The sequence below is a fragment of the Glycine max genome, chromosome 6, assembly GCF_000004515.6.
Source record: "Glycine max cultivar Williams 82 chromosome 6, Glycine_max_v4.0, whole genome shotgun sequence".
Lineage (NCBI taxonomy): Eukaryota > Viridiplantae > Streptophyta > Magnoliopsida > Fabales > Fabaceae > Glycine > Glycine max.
In genome coordinates this window covers 15874889-15899249 of record NC_038242.2, presented here as the reverse complement: position 1 = coordinate 15899249, position 24361 = coordinate 15874889, and the positions used below count along the sequence as shown (strand labels likewise).

Below are 24361 nucleotides of genomic sequence, written 5' to 3'. Positions count from 1 at the left end.
TATTTAACTCTCTAAACTAATTATTTATTATTGTTTTTGTCCTTATATTAATATTACTAGTATCAGTTAAGTCACACATTCTTTTAAATGTTAAATAAATGCGATTAACGTATTGAACTTTCAGAAACTTACTTAAAATTTTATTGATTTCAAAATACCAATGTAACAATATTACATATATACTTAAACTAAAATTATTATTTACTCAAAGCACCTCTAATGAACATCATTTAAAATGAAAACTTTGCATCCACTTATGGTTGTACATTATTTGACAAACCTAATTAGTAAATAGTATAAGAAATTATCAGGATTCATCCATTGGTAATCCATGCGCACAACGCACTTCTGATTATTACCAACATCTAAACAATATATTAATTAAATAAATAAAGAAATACTGCCAAGGTAAGGAATATACAATAAGAAAAATTAAAATCCTGTAACTATTGATTGATATTGATATGATAGAATAAAATTAATACACAATAACCGCACTTGTAAGCTAGTCGAAGCAAAATTCCCAAAATCGACACCACATGGCAATCCCTATTTCTTATCCCAAAACGGCGGCGTCTTGAATGGAATCCGAGGAAACGGGCTTAAACGGAGGAGGCGCGGCGTAACGCGCGGAGAAATTCCGTAACCCGTCGTAACCGTCACCATCGAAATACCCGTTATGCCCCTCGTCGAAGTTCAAGGAGTAACTCAAGGGGTCGTACTGGTACTTCCCCGCCGCGTGCCGGGCCCAGCCACTCCGGCTCCGGCTGAACCGCCGGATGAAGGTCTTCCACCGAGGCCCCGCCGCGAGCTCCGACCACTCCCGCACCTTCATAAAGGCCCTCACGCCGCCAGACCACCAACTCCCACTGGAACTCCCGGTTGCTGGTTGCGCCTCAGAGTGAGGGCTTGTCTCCGACCATGACGACGTGGCTCGCACGCGCTCCCACCACGCGAACCCGACGCTGACCGAGTGGCACCGGGAACCAAAGCAGCAGGGAAAGCAGAAGCTGCAGCGCGTGTTCGCTAAGAGAGAGTTTGACCTCTCTTCCCCGTCGCCGGTTAAATCAATCTCATTTTGTTGAGAATTCGACATTCAGAACCCTACCTTTTTTTTTCTGTTTCAGAGTTTCAGTCACAGTGGGTAATATATATGGTAATGGATTTGGAACCCTAGTTGCCAACCCCAATCAATCATTCATGCTTATCCGTGACTAAGACTCAGTCAGCGCCCACAATACAATACTATACAACTGTGGTTTTACTGTTTTTCGTGACGTTGGTGATTGGGTAAGCAAAGAGTCTATGAGCCGTTGAAGTTCACGACTTTTTATGCATGTTGACAACATTTGCTGAGTTGGATCGTTGATTCGGTGTCAGACTGTCACTCTCAGTCTCATAGTCATGCATATCCACTTCATTGCTGGATCTTTGAGATGCCTTTTTGTCAGAATTATTAGTACCTTATTTCTATTCCATACTGTAACGTATTTTTATGGTTATTTCCTTTTTATATCAGAATTTTAAAGTTTAATTGATACAGCATTTTTTACTATTTTGAAATCCTAATTTTAGTAAAACCAAATTGACCCTAATTTGAGTCCGATTCAATCATTAATCCTTGAATCAGTGTTGTAACCAATTCATCCATCTGGTTCTACATTATTTTTAAGTTACTATATCTTAAATTAAAATCTCACTATTATTAGTGATACACGTATTAATGATCTCAATTAAATAACGACATATTATTTTTAATATAGTTTTTTTTATTTTTGTTAAATATTTTTAATTTTTTGTACATTAGTTATAAATATCTAATGGTATAAAAGAAAGATAGTATGTTTTTATAAATTTTTTTAAAATATTTTATTTTTTCTTATGTGTACAAGCCGTCGTATAATATTATTTTATAAAAAAAATTATTTTTTTTAATATTTATATATATGTTGTATATTTATTGGGCCAAGACTAGAACAGATGAGAAAGAGCCCATAAGATCCACTAAGGGCCTAGCTCATAAACCCACCATACCTTTCTCACTCTCAACATTTTCACGCTAAATACAGAAGGGAGGGAAAAAAAAGGGAAGGGGAAGAGGAAGAGGAAAAAGAGAGACACGCACAAGATACAAATATGATAACTTTTGACGTTTAAGATAGTATACATTTTAAAATGTTGACAAAAATTTATAAAATATTTTATATAGATGTAGAATATTGTTGGTAAAGAAAAAGACATTAATCATTTCCCATTAATTTATAACTATGATAATCCCAATTTAAAAATAAAAAAAAAAGATATTTGTAATCATAACAAAAACATATATAATTTCAGCCTATATATCATAATCAGTCTTGGCTAACTATATCAACGAAAGCATCTTTGATAAAATTCAAAACAATTATTGACTTTATACAATATCCTACAATTTAGAAGCATCATTACTAAACTGTTGTCTAATGCTAATTCTCATTCTCCTGGCCTCTTTTACCATCATCCAGAAAGAGCATAGCTTCTAAATTTGATTCATCAAAAGACAACTTTGCCAATTCAAGAATTCAAACACCATCATCAAGTGGATCATGCTCTTTTTTATACAATTATGCCTTTCATCTTTTCTAGACAAAACTCGAAGGTTGGAATGCACATAAACCAAATATTCATTCCTTTTTGGATTTATTTTGTTTCTCTTCAAAGAATAAAGGAGTATGTATTCCAATTAATCAAAACATGAGGAAGAACGTGACTATACAAGAACCTTTAAGGCAAACTTTCAGATACATATCCGAAAGCATCCAAACCATTCTTATAAAAGAAAAAATCAAATAAAAAAGATTAGATACTTACCAATACATATCCAGAAAATTCTGAGAAATATATGAGAAGTATCTTAGAAAAAAAAATGATTGTACACTTTTCAGACACAAATATAGGTCGGTTGATTAAGGAAAATACGTGAATTGTAAATTTCTTTACACTCTTCAATTTTCACTGATTAAAAAAGGTATTCGAGGAATATCAATATCCAAAACAGATACAACAATGATACTTTTTCTATTTTTGGAGTATCCGGACTTTCATAGAAAAAAGAAAAAAAAAAAAAGAGCTGACGCTGAATGGTATTCAGAGACCCCCATCTCACAAACCGAAAAATAGTTTACAAATGATGATATGAGATTCTGAATGACATCCATGTATAATATAAACCCAACGAGTTCAAATATACAACCAACCAATAAATTCTCACCCGGGAAGAATGCCTAGATTTTGTATCTGTTAATATATTGAGTATCCTTTAAAAGCTACAGCTAAAGCCAACAGATGCATCCAATTGCCCCCACCAACCAATAAAAACCAATCACTCTAATCCCCTGTGCTCAGTTTCTGAGACCTAAAGCTGCTGCTACCAACATTCTTTACAATCAAAAGTCAGATTTAAAGCTATTTTCCTTAAATCCTGCTTTTGTACATCTTTTCAAAAACAACCATCAAAATTGTGCCTTTATCCTATCCTGGTGCCTAAAGTGTACTTTTCAAACATCATTCTCAAAACATACTTCTCTTTTCTCAAAAGGGGTTTCTGTAGAATATCTTGATTTAGGCCCTGAAGTAGCACCAAGACCCTCAAGTAATGCCATCACATCGACAGTGTCATCTAGGTAGTACCTAGCTTTGCTCGGTTTTTGTCCAACAGTGCATGCAAAGATTTGTGGTGCTGAGGATGAGGTAGTACTATAAGGTTTGGCTAATATGCTCTCAAACATGTCCTCATCAGATCTATCATCACCAATGCACAGTACAAAATCTGGCGATTTACCCTTCTTGGTTAGGGAAGAAAGAACTTCCTGTGCAACTGACCCTTTAGTAATGCCCTGTATGGTTGATTAGTCGATATTAGCTTCTGAGAACAATAATAGGTTGTGCTTAGGGATGCTCCAAAAAACTAGTTTTAAAAAAATAACTAGTTATATAAAAGTAGGTATAAAACTATAACCAATTATATAGTTATGGGTATTTCAAATAACTTTTTTTATTTAAAAAAATAGGAATAAAACTATAACTAGTATTATAGAAATGGTTATTTCAAATAATTTATTTTTATTCATTCATAACTAATTATGTAATTGGTTTTAGATATAACTTGTTATATAATTGGTTATATAACTAGTTTATTCATAACTAGTTATATACCCATATTTTAAAACAAATAACTAGTTATATCAAACACCCATATTTTAAAAACTAGTTATAGTTATAATACCCACTAATATTCTAGTTATTTATTAGGTATGATTATAGTTATGTAAATACTCAAATCATGAGCACCCTAGTTGTGATTTGAAGAGATAAAGTATATACCTGAGGCTTGACTTCAATAATGTGTTGTCCCTTTTTGACAACTACAGGCTCATTTGCAAGTACATTTTCAAGGTGATCCAGCAGCTCCATGGCTTGCCAAGATCCGAAATCAGGATCGGCGTCACGGTAATGCCATACCAAGGCACTCTCTTTGGTCTCTACAGAGGAGCCGTCTGTAGCCTCCATATAAGATCTCATCACAGGTTCAGCAATCTTTTTCCATGCAAAATCTGTATCTGCATGACTCATTTGCCAACTAGTATGTTTACCCCACCTATGGTAAAAATCAAACAAAAAAACCATCAGCTTAAAGAACTTGACAGTGACATGACAACCGCTATATCATAAGAAGCAGAAACACTCATATAAACATGTACTATAAGATAAAATCAAATTTTCACAGTACAGAAAATAATCAAAGATCAAACAGAAGTGAAAACTCCAACATAAACATGTATTAAAAGGAAAATTCAAAATTTCACAATACAGAACATAATAAGCCAATGCTGTAAGCCCTGGATAAAAACCAGTATCTATTCATTTTCATCTTTGCTTTGATTTTCTTTTAAGGGGTATATTCAGGTATGATTGGTATTATTTAAGGGATGCCACTATAATTAACAATTGAATAGCACATAACCAACTATAAAACACTAACCTTATGAAATAACCATGCTCAGCTGCTATACCAAGATTCTCACACTGATCAAACCATTCACTCAGTGAGGTTTTTCCCCTGCCACTAACAATAAACACAGTGTTTCTAACATCACTGCATATATTATTTAGCACAGATATGACTTCAGGACTGGGGGGTTTAACAATGGAAGCCTGAGGCACAACCGTACCATCATAATCCAAAAAGATTGCCCTGCAACTGCTCCTTTCATATGCAGGGACAATGTGGTCTATGGATAGCCTCCTGAAACTAGGAGATAGGGACAAAATTCTGAAGTTCAGGCCAAAGCCAAAGCCCCAGCATCGGTTATTATAATGATCCTTGCACGAGAACACTAGATCTTGCTCGAAGCTTCGAGCCCAGTATGCCACATCATGAGAACTAACATACCGATAGTGCTTTTCATGTCGAAGCTGCTTCTCTCCATCAGGCATTGTGATTGCCAAATTTAGTGCTTCAGCTACTGCATCAATATCCCATGGGTTTACCCTTATTGCCCCACTAAGAGATGGTGAGCAACCTATAAACTCAGAAACGACAAGTGCGCTTACACGTGGGGAGTCAGAAGCGATTTCTAAAGCTTCGTCCAGTTTAGAACTTCCCTGCCTACACACAGTGTACTTGTAAGGAACCAAATTCAAACCATCACGCACTGCATTCACAATGCAACATTCTGCCAAAGCATAATAGGCTGCCTTCTCGTAGAAAGGAACATGGCGATCAATGATGATGATAGGTTCATAACCTTCCAAACCAAACCTTTCATTTATCCTTTTGGCTGAAATGTAGGCCTCCTCCTTTGCATCCTCAACATCTTTGTCAGAACTACTTGGGGGATTTAAAATTTGGATCAATATTAATTCACCTTGCTGTTCTGGATATTGCTGCAGGAGTTGCTCCATGGCCAAGAATTTTAAACCGATACCTTTGAATAAGTCCATATCATCAACACCAACTATAAGCTTTTTCCCCTTAAATTGTTGGTGGATTTCTCTGACTTTGTTGGAAGAGGAAGGGTGATCTAAGGTAGATTGAAGTCGACCCATGTGAATCCCCGGAGGCAATATTTTAATGAATATTGTACGGCCAAAGTATTCAAGCCCTATGTAACCCCTCTTAGATTCATGTTCCAAGCCAAGCATTCGCCTGCAGCAGGAGAGAAAATGGCGAGCGTAATCAAAGGTGTGGAAACCAACTAAATCTGCATTAAGCAATGCTTTCAAAATTTCACCTCTGACAGGCAGAGTTTTATAAACTTCCGATGAAGGAAATGGACTGTGGAGGAAAAAACCAAGCCTGACTCGACTACACCGCTTTCGCAGAAATGTTGGAAGGACCATAAGATGATAATCATGAACCCATACATAATCATCTTCTGGATTAAGGACCTCCATGACTTTATCTGCAAATATCTTGTTAGCAGAAACATAAGCCTGCCACTGTGACCTATCAAAGCGGCGATTGCCTGGATACATGGGCAACATGTAATGGAATAGGGGCCACAATTGTTGCTTGCAGAAACCATCATGGAATTGTTTGTAGAGGTCTGAAGGAATAAAAGTAGGCACGCAATTGAATTCCTCCAGCAACTGAAGGGAAACTTTCTCTTGCTCATTTGCATCAACATCAGCCTTGAGAGATCCCACATAAACAACATCAGCCTCAGGTGAGAGACCATCCTTTAACTGCCAAAAAATTGAATCCTCGTCGTAACTGAAGCACCATTTGCCAGATACTTTATCCCTTTTTGCATTGAGAGGAAGAGAATTTGATACTATAATTATCTTGCGACGGTATTCTGATGAGAAAACACCTGAATCATCATCATTACTTTGTTTACCATCTCCACTAGACATGATTACTGGATCAGTCATAACTCGCGGAAGAGATCTGGGGGTCTGAGGGAAATTTAGCATATCCCCTGATACCAAATCCAACAAATTCAAGCATGACCTGGCCACCATCTTTACTTCAATTCCCAGTTTTTGAAGATATTTATAAGTATAGTCTTTTGTAGGAACAGGTACCCAGAACTAAAAATATCTTGTATAATTAACCCAAAGAAATGCAGTACCTGCAAAGATAGAAGAGAAATAGTTATTATCCCTATACAATGCAGCAGTATAGTTCACAAATACATAACTCAGCCATACTCCACAAGTTCATATGTTAGGTGATTTTAATATTGGCGGATAGTCACTGCTTTCAGTAGATGTGTTTACACCATGGATTGATTTTGAAAGTGCAGAACAAATAAATGTTATTTAGATAAGAGATAAGCACCTGAAAATTAATATTTAGTATTTACTATTGTTGAAATTAAAAGTCCAACAAGTGACAGAACCATTGAATAAGCAGCATATCAGACACATAGCAATACAGTTGCAAATTCTTCAAGCATTTTTGTGCGTAAGAAATCAGTAATCATGTGTGCATTACACAAGAAATAGAAAACATCAACTTACTTCTCAGTTACTAATTTGAAGAAGATGTAGTTGTATGTCACCATCAAGAGTTAAAAAGAATAAGAAAACAAGGCTCAGATAACTATCACCGCCAGATTTTCAGTATGTTTGGTTCAGCGTTACTTTCACAAAAATCAATTCACTTTTATGCGTTGATAATGAGGCAACTTCCTGGAACGTTAACTTTTACACATTTTTCATGTGCGTTCTCTGGTTTCAATGCAAAACGCTTTGTGTCCTATACTAAGATTTCGGCTTCAGGACGGTTAAGAGGTCCAAATGAAACAACTGGTTATCTCAACCCCACCAAAAGACCACTATATCTTCTAGAGGAGATCCAAATACACATTTTTCATCTCTGCCCCACCAAAAAAGATTAACTATAACACATTTTTCATGCACATTCTCTGCTTTCAGTGCAAAACCAAATATGCGCTTTGCGTCCTATACTAAGATTTCAGCTTCGAGACATACTGGTTAGGAAGTCTAAATGAAACAACTGGTTATCTCAGCCTTACCAAAAGACCACTATATCTTCAAGAGGAGATCCAAATACACGTTTTTCATCTCAGCCCCACCAAAAAACGTTAACTATAACATGTTTCTCATGCGCGTTCTCTGGTTTCAATGCAAAACCATATACACGCTTTTTATGTCCTATACTAAGATAGGACATACTGGTTAGGAGGTCCAAATGAAACAACTGGTTATCTCAGCCCCGCCAAAAGACCTCTATATCTTCTAGAGGAGGGTAAAAAGCAGATCATATCTCTCCAAATCAGGTAAAAAACTTCTTCGTACCCCATTGCCCAGAGGCTCTTCGCTATGCGAAAGTATGGGGGAGGGATGTTGTACGCAGCCTTACCCTTGCATATGCAAAGAGACTGTTTCCGGATTCGAACCCATGACCAACAAGTCACCAAGGCACAACTTTACCGCTGCACCAGGGCTCGCCCTCCATCTCTCCAAATCAGGTATTATAACAAAATCCATCTCCATCCCTAAACCACAGGAGTCACCTCATTTTAGGGTTATTCACTGGCCGCACTATGCCACTGCCCCAAGAGCATTAGGCATTAGCACCCGTAACCATTCTGCCTATAATCAGGAATGCCCCTTTCTCTGATTGTGGGATGAAAATTTATTATTATGACCTTTTCAATTACAAATTTTTCTGTTAAACCTCCCAATCTTCAAAATAAAAATAAATTGGATCCTCTCTTTCCGAAAAAAAGAAGAAAATCATAGATAACAAAAATATGGGTTTAGTGGGTCCAACACTAATTCTCAGCCGATTCAACCAAATATTCATATTCATCAAACCAAAACAAAAAGGTATGAAAGATTAAATTGCATATAAGAAAAACCACATGTTTACCTGGACTTATCTCAGACACAAGCAATTAATCTCAAGAATGCCTGTTCATATACGATCTTTGATCGTCCAATTCTACAGAAGCACATTCAGATTTAATCAGAAACACAGAATCACTAACTTAAAAACAAGAAGATACTCACAATCAAAAAGCATATAAGAAACCTCCACAACTATATCTAGATTAGACTTTCAAACATGAACATCACTTTTCAATCACTAGCCTTTCAAGCGATTGACCTTTGCCTCTCATATGAAGCTTGTGAAAACAAGAACCTTTTGGACGGCTAGGTATAATACTTCTAAGCAGCCAACAACTCCTTCACTTCAATTCAAATATATAACACTCGAATTCAGCAAAACCCTTTATTAGCTTTTCGCAATTAGGAAACCAAATAAATTCACCCAATTCCTATGAATGGGAATAAAAATGTGGCAAGTTAATCGGAACGCTAAAGGACGTCCACACAAAAATTAAATTATTTAGCAGGCTTTATTCGTCAATAATCACTCACTGTATAAAAGACTTGATTTTTACATATTGCATTTCAAATTTTTTTTGTTTCCTTATTGTAAAATTTCAAGCAATATGTAGCAGCATTTTTTACATCCACATGCATGTAACAATCTTGTTTTACATTTTTTTTTTCATTTGTCTCTGAGCAAAAAAATACTTTCTCCCCAAGCAAACAGCTTCAAATGCAAATAACAATAGAATCAAGAAACACAGAGAAGAACATGCATTTACCTTATCCAAACAACACAGGATTAACACCCAGGGAGAAAGAGATAGAGAGAGAGAGAAGAAGAAGAAAGATTCAAAAAAACTAATTAAGGTCCCTACAATCCCAGAGGAAGCAATTAAAATGGAAAACAAAAGTTCTTATCTTGGAGAAGATAATTCAAACCAAAAACAGAACAAGTCAATGAAATAATCTCAACTAGTCATTTTACCTTCTTCGCTATCTCAACAACCAACAAGAGCTTTTCTTCGATATGTATGCACTACTGAAACAACAAAAGCGAGAATATACAGCTGTGAACTCGAATTGTTGAAAAGAACTTGCAATGAATGAAAAAAATTGTTAGCAAAAAGAAAATAAGAAAGATTGTTTCGAGATAAATACGAAATATGGGATAAGTCATAAGTGTGTTAGGTTCGAAACTGGTGAGATTTTGTAGGAGTTTTTATCATGGTAAGGATTCTAAAATCTAAACCGACCCAAAAAAGAAAAATAATATTAATAATAACAACAACAGGAGGTATTATTATTATTATTAAGGTGGAAAATGAAGAAAAACAAATATGTTGGGAATTTTGTATCCGACGAGGTTCCGTTTGGTTTGGGTGCCACTGTTTTTTGTCAAACTGGAGAATAGAAAGGTGTTTTCGTTCAACAAAGGATGCTGTCGGAGACAACGGATTAGAAAGAAAGTCAGAAAAGAGAAGCAAAAAATAGTTGCACACATTTTTGTAATTTATTATTATGGAGAGAGAGAAAGAGAGACCATCACAGTTGGATATTGCAAAATCTAGGTGGTCTTACGCTGTCACTATGATCCTCGAGACTTTTGGTGCCCAAACTGCCCTTCTACTCCATCCATTTTTTCATGACATTTTCATGTGGAAGCTATTAATTGTAACTGTTTATTGGGAGAAATTCTTGAATAAATATATAATATGATTTGTGCTCTACGCATTAGGCACATTAAATTATTACATAAATGCTTTGTACGCACGGACATTTTATTTTAATGATGTGTCACTTTTAAATTGATTTTGTGTATCAATATACTTATGCTTATCAATTGTTATATATACTGGTTGAAACACAAATACTAATCTTATTTATGAGGGTCTGTTAAAGCTAGAGATTTACATTAAAGAGTAAAATCAGACATTAAAGTCTTTGCTCGACGGTAATTCAAGGATTGGGATTGCGATTATGTGTGATTAATTACGAAGTTGTTTAACTTTAGAGTATTAGTTTTAATTTATAATTATAATTTCTCACTTTAATCTTTAAAAGAAATATTATTTTAAAGGATAATAATAGGACTCGCTTTTTTAACTTAAAAAAGTCATTTTAAAAAAACGTGATATATTTTTAAAAGATTCCTATATGAGTAAAAATTATTTTGTGATCAAGAAATATAACTCAGTTGGTTAAAAAAACTTTAAAAATACCTTAAAGAATTATATTTGTTAGGAAAAAAAACTACTTTTTGTTCAAAAGAATTAATACTAAAAACAACAATTAAACATTTTTATTTAACATAATAATTTTATATAATAATTATTTTTAAAAAGTACTTTATAAATAATTAAAATTTTCCATTGAAAATAATTATATAAATATTTATATATTAAAGATTACATCATAATTATCAATTAATTATATTAAAAATTAAACATTTACACTTTAACCCCTTGTCACGTCCACACAACCACTCTAAGACTTGCAAATTTTTTGCCTAGATCAGATACCTCCCCCTCTATCTCTCATTTGTGGGAGTTGTTTCCAAGTGAACTAGTAATCTTGAATTTAAGCACATGGAACATAAATCTTATATTTAACTTGTGTAATACTGTAGTGAGGATATTTTGTAAGGATTCCAATTAATTATATATTGACAAAATGTACAACAACTCAATTAATAGGACAACTTTTTGCCTCCTATATGAGAAATGCCTTATTTTTACAAAAATACTATTAACAATATTTCAATTAAAAAATTATTAAAAATCATGATAAGAATGTATTAGTAATATTATTTAAGAAAATTATCGAGTAGCTCAGTAAAAAATGTGAAATTAAGTATATCTTTGTGAAATTATTTTCATACAATAATTTATATTTTTATACCGCCATGAAAAGGATAGGAAGAAAAGAGATAAAACTAAAGTATGTTATAATAACTTGTAATTGATGCAATGGAGATGGAGATAAAGAAAAAAAAAGCATTATATTGTATAAATAATATAATTTTTATATTTTTTAAATAATTTTGTTTACTCTTAATTTATATAATCTGCTCTAATAAAAAATAGAATTTTATAATATGCATGTAATCTTAAAGAAACGGGACTACTAAAAGAATGTTTTTTTATATAAAAAAAAGCATTATCTTTTTTGTTTGTTTAGAAAACCGGGTAAAACAGACATTTCAACCTTAGGTACGAATATTGAAGGATAAATAAAAATGCTTAGAAATGAGTTAATGACGTTGTTGGAGTAGATAACCTCTCTTGGACAATTTCCTAAAACTAATAATGTAAAAGTAAAGTCTTCATTATCAGGATAAACAATAAATTTTGGAAAAGCGATTCTTCGCGTTTCTTTACAATTGACTTTGAATTTGAGTTGATATACATTCGTTTTTATATAAAATAATGATGAAAACAATTGACCATGTCAGAACACCTCAACGTTAAATTGTTGAAAACACGTCTAAATTTAAAATTTTGAAGTGATGTGTTTCCTGCCATGCGGATAAACATAGACTTGTCCCACAAAGTCATGGCAATAATAAAATGCAAAATAGGGGACTCGGGTTCAACAAGCCATGTAGGTTGTTGGAATGTTCCTTTAGTTTATCTGCTTCACCTATTTTAATCTCACATACACGTGTAAAATTGGAAGAGAGAAAGATAACCTAAAAAAACAGTATACATATCCTCTTTTAAGTTTTTGAATTTTAGGGGTGTCCTACACTACAAACCTTTAAATTTAATCGTTTATGTATTAACGTGTTTTTACGGAATATATACCATCTAACCACTTGTAATATTATTCAACCAAATAATTGAATAAAAGAACAAAAACTTATATACAAAAATTACAATAACTAAATTTAAATTCTTGCTTTAATACCTTAACAAATATATAAATAGTTTGATCTTAATTAAGTTTATTTTCACATCTTCTTAAAAAAAATTCTTATATTTCCCTTTTGTTAATTAGTTTTATAATATTTTATAACTAAAGAGTTTGAGACATTGTTGAGTATTTGTTATTCCTTTTCATTTATTTTTTAAAATTTAGGATAGTTAGTTAACATCCTATCTCAAGCATCCTCACATGCATAACATTGTAGTATTATAATAAATGAAAGATCAAAATCGATTTTTAAAATTGGGATCCTTTCCTTTTGAATTGCTATTAAAAGAGTAATATTTTTTTTTTAAGAAATGAGACCCTTAGCTTATCAGTAATTTTCTTTGGAACCGTTAGCAAAGAGGTGATATCATTATAAAAACAAAACTAAGGATCCTTGGGAATTACTAATAAAGGACACCTCGATCTTTAATAACATGTAGTGATTTTATTAATTAGAATTTAAGTAGACAACTTAGGTTGTTTTACACAAATTAAAAAATAATAATAAACAAATGAAAGATAACAGTTATTTTATAAAAATAATTTTTTATTATCATTAATTTATTTATAAATTTTATTAATCATTATTAATATTATTAGGAATATAAGTAAAAAAAAATTAATGTTACATTGAAAAATTAAAATGATAATTATTTTAAAATAATTTTTTTTACGTGACAATTACAATAGAACGGGAGGAGTATTTTTTTTAGAATAACAAGATTAAATAAAACCTAAGACTTTATACATTTACTAAAGTTTAAAATAAAGCCTTTTTTGTCACTAAGTTAATTCTAGTGAATTTAATAAGGTTTAAAATTTAAGTACACCTTATTTTTCTCTTTAGTTGTTAGCAAGGATCATTGTGTCTCAATATGGTGGAAGGATTTGTTAGTCATTAGTCAATCTGTCTCAATATGGTTGCTTGTATGCAGAGGTTACTTGGTCAGTGTCCTTTACATTATTATGGTGTAGGGATTTGTGTTTTATAGAATATGCCAATCATGTGTCATCGTTATGGTTTTCTGATCAATGTGTCTCAAGAAAGGTTAGAAATGGAGACCAAGTCCATTTTTTACACGATGCTTGGAATGGATATGATAGCCTAGAAATTTCTGTTCTCATTTGTTCCAAATCTCTCTTGACGAGGATGCTTGTGTGATTGAAATGGTGAATGGATCAATAATAAGTGGTGTGGGTAATGAAGGTAAAGGAGGGATCTCTTTGTATGGGAAGAGTGATAGTTGGCTAATCTGGTGAACGTTTTGAATTCTTTTCATATGTGTTGGGTCTTTTGATTGTTATATTTTTGTTGAATGTGTTTTCAGTAATGTTTATTGATTGAATATGATTATTTTTTAAAATTTTAATGTTTTGTTTCTGCATTTGTATTTTTGACTTATTTCTTTAAAATATTTATTTTTTATGACTAGTTATTTGATAAAATGTCTCAATCAAAAGTTATATTTTCTTCGAGTGTTAACAATAATAAAGTAAGAATCAAATATTAAAGAAAAAACTGTTATTACCTTAAAAAAGATCCATTCACAAGGTCATTGATTTTTTTTATTGAATATTCAATAAAAATATTTGGACAATCTCATTTACTTACATATATTAATATAATTGATATTTGTAACATTTCTGAATTTATTTATTTGAAATGATCTTATAAGACTTTTTAAATGGATTACAGCAGCACTGGTACTTTGTCCATTAATAAAAAAAAAACTTTTTGCTTATAAAAGATAATGGTTAAAAATGAAAAATGAAAATGGTAGGATCAATTTTGTAACTTCACAAATTTTAATTTAAAATATGATATGCAATATTAAAATTTAATTGAATACTTTAACTAAGACTTAAGTTGAAAAAGATCAATTAATTGAGACTAAATAGTAGAAATACAAGGAAACTAATAATTCTTTTTATTAAATCCAAGGATAAAATAATAATTTTACATTGATATTTTTTTTACTACATACTTGATACTTTAATAATTTTTGTGATTCCAAAAAAAAAAAACTCAATATTCATATTTTATATGTTTTCGTGAAAGAACTATGGTCCATTATCTAACAAAATTAGATACACATTTACGCAGGTTCCATTTTAATTTATTTTTTTAGAGAAAGGTTTCATTTTAATTAAATCCAATAAAATATGTTTTGTGAAAATAAAGTGTGACATTATTAATAATATTTTCTAAAATTTGATCTCTAAATTCGGATATATGAAACAACATTTATGATTTATTAGTACATGTCAGTTCTTAGTTTATGACTTGAGTGAGAGATATCTTCATCTTCACCCTAAAACAATTGTGTTCGTACCTGAATATTTATTTGTGCAAGAATAACTGACCCACACCAACGTCACCCGGATTATGCAAAGAGAATTAGAGACCCAAATAACCAAAATAATTGTAAACCGCGTCACGTCAAACCACGCATTAGACTTTTTTTTCAACAATTTTTGTAAAAACTACCCATCAACGCTCGTCAGCTGATAGTGTGTGATTAATATTTTAGTAATATTCTTTTTTATATTTTTTCTTAATTTTTAAAGATTAACAAATAATTTTGAATATTTAGAATATTAAATACTTATAACTTTAACTTTTTATTTATTTTGTGCTCACGGATATTTATTAGCAAAATTTGAAAAAACAAACATTTGCAAAAACAAGGGATATACAATAAATAACTAAGAAAATATAGAGCTACAAACTATGTAATTTTATATTTACATTTGCTTGATTTGAACATTTCCTATTTGAAATATATGCTTGATTAATATATTTTGATTTTTTAACGTTATTTTAATCCTGTCAAGAAGGAATTGATGATTTTAAAAAATAAAAAGGAAGAAGGAATTACTTAAAACTCAAGTGTGCACGCATTTATAGAATTTGGACGTAAGTTTGAAGAACAAGAAACTTGGCGAAGAGAGGGCACGGGATTTGATTGGAAGACTGAAACCCTTAGATTCTGGATTCTGCCAATTACGGGTGTTTATGGTGTCAGTGACGAACCCAACTCGACCAAATGAATTGGATATTTTTTAAATGTTAATTTAATTCAATTAAATTTGATGTTGGATAACAGATTTTATATTTTATATCCTGATTGAACTAAATCTAACTATATATATTATTTTAACGATAATAATATTAATAAATAATAATAAAAAGTAATTTTTGAGTCAATTGTTAAAGGATACATAATACTAAATGATTTTCGTTATATCATAGGTCCTGAGCCTTTAATTTATTATTATATCAATAAAAAATTTGACTAAATAAGATTATATTTTAGTTGGTTGTATTCCCATTTGTTTTGTTTGTATAATAATAATAATCCTATAAGATTTAGGATTATTTGAAAGTTTTCTAAATAGTAGATATTAATTGAAATTTTAGATGATATCTCAGTTATTTTTTAATTGAGTATATTTTGTTGTTGATATTTTTTTTCTTTATATTGCACTTAGATAAATGACAAATAAAAGTTGTATTGCAAGAGTCAATGCCTCAAGTCCTCTACGCCACTTACTTCTTAGTGTCCTATTGTATCTATTGAAGCACCATCACTAGTGCCAGATGTTCCTAAACAACAAGGGCCAAAAGCTCCATCTTCACAAGCAATAGAACTCCTTCTAGTGTTTGGGTTCATTTTGATAAGATAAATGATGATGTTTTTTTTTTTTGTAAGTATTGTGGCAAATCATATAAGTTTAATAATTTTAAGTATGAAATCACTAATTTGATAGAAGCATGCGAGTCAGAAAAACTCTAGTAGACAGGTTGATAAAAAAACAAATGACTATTGTTCTAGGAAAGGGATGTGAGGGTGACCCTAATGTTGTAAGTATGGAACTTGTTGAATTCAATTAAGAATAAACTCTTATAACATTTGCAAAGATAATAACTATAGATGAACTTTCTTTTAAATTTGTTGAAAATGAAGGGTTTAAGAAGTTTATTCAAATTTTTAATTATAGATGAACTTCCTTTTAATTTTTGCACAATTTATTCAAATTTAAAATTTGTAATTTTTTTTAAATGTTGTGATCCAATTGACCTAATTCATTAATAACCGAATTTATTTGATTTGAAAAATTTATCAAATCCAACCCGAAATTTTTTTATCGGAGCTGACTTATTTAGTCAAATCCGACCCAACCCGTGTACACTCCTAGTGGCAATGGACCAACAAAACAATGCAAATGAGACTTGTTTAGGGGAAAAAAGAAGAAAAATGAAAATATTTTATTATTTTTTGGTGAACATGAGTATCATTTAGCTGAAAATTAGACAAATTTGATCTATTCAAAAAATAATATTTTCCATAAAAAAAATTTATATGAAGGTCTTTCTCTTCTAATTAAATATTTATCTCTATAATTAATTAGAGACATTTTAATCTAAAAGTGATTAATAAAAAAATAATAAAAACTATTTCTTATAAAAAAAATAGACATCACTTTTTATTTTATTTGAGTCTTATAAATGATAATTATGTGTCAACTATAGCTTCCTTTGTTGTGAATATTTTATTATGGTGTTTATTTATGGATTTCCTTTGGTATGCATATTTTGTTGGAAATGACGTGGAACGTGAGAGAGTCTTGCAAAGCACAGTCTCCGTGTAGTCCTTATCCATTAAAATGTAGCCATAGAAATTAGAATACAACTTAAGATTCGAAACTTCCACTCTTATCCTGTTTGGTTTGACCTCAACCTAGAACCATAACTCATAAGACACGCTTAAGAGCGTTCATCATTTTGTTCTTTTTTCCTTTTTATGATTTAATTTTGAATTCCTTGATGCTTCTTCTCTCCGTCACTATCTCCTCCCCAGTTCAATAATTTTGGTTACTGCTTCTTAGAACGCAGCAGGTCTCATTGGATATGATTGGGACTACTTCATTATAAGTACTGTTTTAAAAAATGATGTCAAGGAAATGCATGTATTGCTAATGTAAAAGGGATATAAAAAATTGAGTTTAATGATAATCACTTCTAATGTGAGTAATGTCATTGGTTTATTAAATACATTCTTAAACAACAATAGACGGCCCTCATAATAAAAGATATACGCAAATTTCATAACAAGGTTTGTCATTTTAGTTCTTTTTTTGCTACCTTAGAGGACTAAGAGCATCTTGAAGGATCTTTATATAAACAATCTAATTTAAATAACTTTTATTTTTAAGCTACTTTCATGAGCAATAATTATTTATATAAGTAATTCTCTATTTTTAAACAATTTAAAATCACATATGACACATTAAAATAATATTTTTTTTATAAAGAACTCATTAAGCTATTTTCATTTCATTGAAGATGTTATGAGGCCAAGAAAGTTAGATCTTAATTCTTATTATTCTTTACTGATATATTATTTAGGAACGTATAGCGTCAAAAAAATTGAAAAATTAATTTAATATTTTATGTTTGAACAATTTTACTAAATAATTGAATTATAAATTAATTAAATATTTGGAATTCAAATATAAAAAAATTGGAGTGATGAGAAACAAACTAAAAGATTTTTCTTAATTAACTAATAATTAAACTAACTAGGAAATATTAAATAAAGTGTGAGTAATAATTAATTTGAAATAATTGTGTTTACTAAGAAGGATGGATTCTAGGAAATTGATAAATTTTAGTTAAGATATGAGTTAAGTAAACACACACGAGTAATAATAGACATAAATAAATATAGATTCTCTTAAGAATTTCCGAAATGATCGAGTTTTTTTTTTATAATAAACTCATTATTCTTTACGTTATCATTTTGGTTTTGACTTTGGAGAAGGGATTTGAATGTTTGTTTTCTGAATCAATAATCAATAAATAAAAATAAAACTAAACAGGCCGAACTGCGAACTGTCTTTTTTTTTCTTCTTAAATTTTCACGTATTTGAATGATAATGGTCCAAATGATAGCTTGCGTCTCATTTTGGGTCGGATGATACTTCACGGGGATATGCTAGGTGCACCCAGCAATATTGCTGGTGCACCCAGCAATTCAATGAAAGGTCAATTTTGCCCTTCAGTTAAAAATATAAAAAGCATTTCTTTTCTTCCCGGAAGCATTCTCTCTTTTTCTCACTGTGGCTCTTCCGCAAAAAGCTTCTTCTCTTCTCTCTTCCCCGACAAGCTTCTTCTCCGCGAGCTTCTCCGACAGCCCTTGGACCCATTTGCTTCGAGGTAGGTGGCCTTCTTCTTAGCTTTGGTTTTGTTATGCACTACATTAGGGTAGGTTAGTGTAACGTTAGGTTAGTGGAACCTTAGGGTAGAAGACGAAACCTAGGGTAGAAGACGAGAGGGGAGAAGACGAGAGGACGCCGGAAAAAATGGCGGAAATCGCTGACGGAGGAGTCTTCCGGAAGACCCCTTAGGGGTTCTTCCGGAAGTTCCGGAAGAACGTTTTCCGGAAAGTTTCCGGAAGAAGTGTTCTTCCGGAAGTAACCGAACGTCTTCCGGAAGAACACTTCTTCCGGAAGACTTCCGGAAAACGTCTTCCGGGAACTTTCCGGAAGAAGTGGTTCATCCGGAAGAATTCCGGAAGACTCGCACTTCCGGAAGAAGTTTCAAACTTCCGGAAGACCTTTACGGAAGAACCCTTCTTCCGGAGTGTTTCCGGAAGAACCACTTCTTCCGGAAGTGGTTTTTTTGTTTTTTTTTTGTGTTTTTTTTTTTAAATTTTTTTTAAACAGAAATTGTTTTGTTTTTTTTAAATGAATTATTTTATTTATTTTGGTTATTTTGTTTTTTAGATTTTATGAACAATGAAGTTTGGGTTTTTGATGTCATATTTTTTTTATAATTTAAATTGTGTATTTTTACTAAATATTAATTTGTAAATTAATTTTTTTTTATAAAAGTAGTTGTGTTTGTTTTTGTTTATTGTTTTTTTTTAAATTAGTGTTTTTTCTTTAAAAATGAAGTTGTCTATTTTTATAATTAAAGTTGTGTGTTTTGGAAGTTTTATAAAAATACTAATTTTTTATAATTAATTAGTTTATTTTATTATAAATGAAGTATTTTATTTACTAAAAAAATTGTGGATGTTTACTAAATAATTTTTTTTTTACATTAGTTGTTTAATTTTTTTTAAAAATTAAGTTGTGGATGTTTAGTAATGAATTATTTTTATATTAGTTGTGTTTTTTTTTTTTTTTATAAATGAAGTTGTTTAATTTTTTTTTAAAAAAATTAAGTTGTGCATGTTTATTAATAATTTTATTTTACATTAGTTGTTTTTTTTTTATATAAATGAAGTTGTTTATTTTTTTTAAAAAAAATTAAGTTGTGCATGTTTATAATAATTTTATTTACATAGTGTTTTTTTTATATAAATGAGTTGTTATTTTTTTTTTAAATTAAGTTGTGGATGTTTAGTGTGTTTTGGAAGTTTTATAAAAATACTAATTTTTTATAATTAATTAGTTTATTTTATTATAAATGAAGTATTTTATTTACTAAAAAAATTGTGGATGTTTACTAAATAATTTTTTTTTTACATTAGTTGTTTAATTTTTTTTAAAAATTAAGTTGTGGATGTTTAGTAATGAATTATTTTTATATTAGTTGTGTTTTTTTTTTTTTTTATAAATGAAGTTGTTTAATTTTTTTTTAAAAAAATTAAGTTGTGCATGTTTATTAATAATTTTATTTTACATTAGTTGTTTTTTTTTTATATAAATGAAGTTGTTTATTTTTTTTAAAAAAAAATTAAGTTGTGCATGTTTATTAATAATTTTATTTTACATTAGTTGTTTTTTTTATATAAATGAAGTTGTTTAATTTTTTTTTTTAAAATTAGGTCGTGTATGTGTGAAAATGATTTGATTTAAGTTAGTCTTATTTGTTTATAAATAAAGTTGATTTTTTATAAAGAAAATTGTGTATATTTTGACCGAAAAAAAAACGTGTTCGACATGATTTACAGATCATGGCCAGAACACGAGGTTTAGGTCGTGCCATAGGTAGATTTGTAGGCAGAGATAGAGCTGCTGGCGAGGATGCTGGCGATGTTCCCGAGAGGCGTAGGCCTACTGCCTCAGCCCGTAGGCTACGCGTTCATCAGATGACTACGGAGGGACGTGATATGGCTGAGGACGTCGCTGACATGACTGATGATGTCCCTGAGCAGCCTACGGAGGCACCTGAGATGCGTGCGGACGCACAGGGTGCTGATAGTGGTGAGGGGTCAGATGGTGATGATGCTGCAGAGGGATTCCCTGGTGGTCCACGTGACCCGTCAGTGCTCACATCATTTGCCGAGCATGTTGCACATGCCGTGTGGAGTGGACAGGTATTTTAATTTGTTAATTATTTGTCATTGTTTATTTATTTGTTTATGATTAATTTTTTTTTAATAATTGTATAATTTGTACTTCAAATCAGGAACGTCCTGATTTGAAGTTAGTGTCACATGGGAGGAAGCTGACACTGATTGGGAGGCCAGTGCCTGAGATTGAAGGCCTGGTGGCTGCCACAGGATTAAGTCCACTGATAGATTGTTCAGTTATTACTGGCGATCCTGGACTTATATCCGCATTTGTGGAGAGGTGGCACAGTGAGACTAGCACCTTCCACCTTCCAGTAGGAGAGCTGACGATCACATTGGATGATGTGTCGTCCATTCTACATTTGCCCATCACTGGCGCCTTGCACAGTTTCCACGCTCTTTCTACGGAGGAGGCCAGATTCTTGCTCACGGAGTTGCTGGAAGTGTCTGCGGAGGAGGCCAGAGCCGAGACAGCGCTCACACGTGGAGCATATGTACGATTAGGATGGGTTCGTGACATTTATGAGACCAGATGTCAGGCCCGGCGGTGGATTGTCGCAGCTCGCGCTTATTTGCTGCACCTTGTCGGTTGCACTCTTTTTGCTAATAAGAGTGCAACATACGTGCATGTGGTCCATCTTGACGCTTTCCGGGACCTCGCTCATAGTGGTGGTTACGCTTGGGGGGTTGCCGCGCTGGTTCATATGTACGACCAGTTAGATGAGGCTTGTAGGACCACCACCAGACAGCTTGCGGGGTACTTGACGCTATTTCAGGTAAATTTTGTGTTTATTAATATGTTAGGTTCGATTATGATTTAAACATGTTTTTATGTTATGTTAACCTCAATTATTGTGTAGTGCTGGATCTATGAGCACTTCCCTAGTGTGCATCAGTGCGTGACTGACGACACATACCAGGAGACGTCCCCACGTGCTTCCCGGTGGTTGACGTCGAAGGCGCACATGAAGGGCATCACAGGAGCACCCTACAGGGCACGTTGTGATGGTTTGACCGTCACAGATGTGTCCTGGTTGCCGTACACGGAGCATCGGGGTGTTAGGGCGTTTCAGGAGATTTCATCGTTCCAGGGTCAGCTCAGATGGGGTCCTATGATCGTCGCAGTTCGACCGGAGAGGGTGGTACGCCAGTTCGGTTACATCCAGAGCATCCCTCCGCCGTCTGTTAGTGCACGATTGTCACAGGAGCAGATAGATGACAGGTGGATGGAGTTTGCGGATCACTTACTACCTGCGGGTCAGCCTTGTTTAGTGCCTGGGCAGGTATCTGCGGATTACATTGAGTGGTTTTTTCGCATATCTCACCCTTTCATGACACCGACCCAGGCAGCTGACCAGCAGAGGGATGCACCAGCTGCAGACCCTGAGGACTACATACAGCCGCCCAGCCCCCAGGTTCCAGTGGCATTTGACCCCCCTCCATATGTGGTAAGATTATTTGCGCGTTTAATGTTTTATGAGTTGTTGTTTATTTTGAATTTCATAATAAATGTTTTTACTGACTTTGACAGGATGATTACGAGGGATATGAGGCGATTGCACAGAGGTTGGAGCGTGTGCTCAACCTTAGGATAGTCACTGCAGGCACAGAGTTATATGACATTATGCAGGACTGCCTGACGATCGCGAGAGGGGGACCCAGTGCTGATGGGACGGTCAGGGCTCGTCAGAGACGCCGCACGGACCATTGATCATTGTATTTATATTGTTGTGTTGTAGTTGACATGAATATTTGTAATTATTACAGTTTTTGTTTAATATAGTTGGCGTGTTTTGCACAGTTTATTATTTTATAATATAGTTTGTTATTCCGATTGTTTGTGGTCCTTAAGCAAAGTTTACGGTTGTTTTAAATTTATTTTTAAAAAAAGGGAACCTAGAATCATGAGTTTTGTTTGTAAGAATTACATAAAAAATAAAAGTTTTTAAAATAATTAATAAATCAGGAAATAGTCCCGTTCCCCAGTCTCATGTTTGGACGTCAAAGAATCCAAAAAAAATAGTCCCGTTCCCCAGTTCCGTCAACTAACACGTCAAAACAAAGCCTCAAAATCGAAAAAAATAGGAAATGAACCCTTTTTCCATGTTCAAGTACCCATGTTTGGGATTTTTTTGCGTGGGTGTGCCTGTGCCCTGAGACAATGGAGGGCGGCCATTTCTCATGTTTGGACGTCAAAGAATCCAAAAAAAATAGTCCCGTTCCCCAGTTCCGTCAACTAACACGTCAAAACAAAGCCTCAAAATCGAAAAAAAATAGGAAATGAACCCTTTTTCCATGTTCAAGTACCCATGTTTGGGATTTTTTTTTCCAAATGCACAGAAGCTCCACGATCACAATCTTCAAAACCTATTCATTAAAGAAGCAAGAGAGTTCATTAAAGTTCAAACTTGGAATATTCTTATTCCCCTTGATAATTAATTAAGTTCGGGAAATGTTCCTATCAATTATCATCTCGAGTAGTGAATACCTACAACGCAACCCTAACACATTAATTTTCGTACAAACCATCAATTCAACCAATGACTCAAATTATCTATGATTACCTGAGATGTATTAAAAGCATTTGAACAATCGACATGTCGTTCATTCACTCCACATTCTTCTTGATTATCATAATCATAATCCATATCAACTTCGTGTGACATCGCAAAGTCATACCTCCATTGATCTTCGTCCATCTTAAGGACATATGCATCATACACAAGTACATTCAAATTATCATATAACCACATCCAAAAATTTACTACACCTTAAATAACAAACATATTAATAGGACATATGCATCATACACGACTATATTAAAATTATCACTATATTCTAAATTTATAACTACATTATTTACTTAAACTAAACTTATCACTATAATAAACAACTAATAAAACATTTTTGTACCATTATACATTTAAGTTACCTAAATCATTTAATATTATACCATTATACCTAATTAAATCAATAATCCACAACATATATAAACCAGAAATAAAAAAAAATTATAAAACAGAAATATATATACCATTATAAAACAAAAAAAATTATAATCCACAATATATATCATTATACCTAATTAAACCAATAATTCATTATTAACTAACAGAAATATATATAAAACAGAAATTAAAAAAATTATAAAACAGAAATTAAAAAAATTATAAAACAGAAATTAATAAATTAGTAATAATTTAACATTCCGGAAGAAGGTCTTCCGGAAGTTACGAAGCCCAATTCCGGAAGAAGTGCTTCCGGAAGTAGTTTCGGAAACATTTTTTACTGGA

General features: G+C 32.4%; 2 protein-coding genes across 3 annotated transcripts; both read right to left on the bottom strand.

Moving 5' to 3' along the window:
• Positions 1 to 438: 438 nt before the first annotated feature.
• On the bottom strand, positions 439 to 1550 carry LOC102662805 (uncharacterized). Its single transcript, XM_006581868.4, has one exon. It carries the CDS (start codon positions 1094 to 1096, stop codon positions 557 to 559), a length of 540 nt encoding a protein of 179 aa, XP_006581931.1. The 5' UTR covers positions 1097 to 1550; the 3' UTR covers positions 439 to 556.
• Positions 1551 to 3175: 1625 nt separating this feature from the next.
• Positions 3176 to 10419, bottom strand: LOC100812031 (probable alpha,alpha-trehalose-phosphate synthase [UDP-forming] 9). 2 transcript variants are annotated; one of them, XM_003526979.5, is made up of 5 exons: positions 9836 to 10419; positions 8885 to 8956; positions 5021 to 7115; positions 4363 to 4636; positions 3176 to 3875 (listed from the first exon to the last, which is right to left on the bottom strand). In XM_003526979.5, the coding sequence occupies exons 3-5, from the start codon at positions 7003 to 7005 to the stop codon at positions 3537 to 3539; spliced, it is 2598 nt and encodes an 865-aa protein (XP_003527027.1). In that variant the 5' UTR covers positions 7006 to 7115; positions 8885 to 8956; positions 9836 to 10419; the 3' UTR covers positions 3176 to 3536. The 2 variants fall into 2 exon arrangements, with proteins under 2 accessions (XP_003527027.1, XP_006581930.1); XM_006581867.4 differs by having other exon boundaries at positions 5021 to 6994.
• Between the last annotated feature and the right edge of the window lie 13942 nt (positions 10420 to 24361).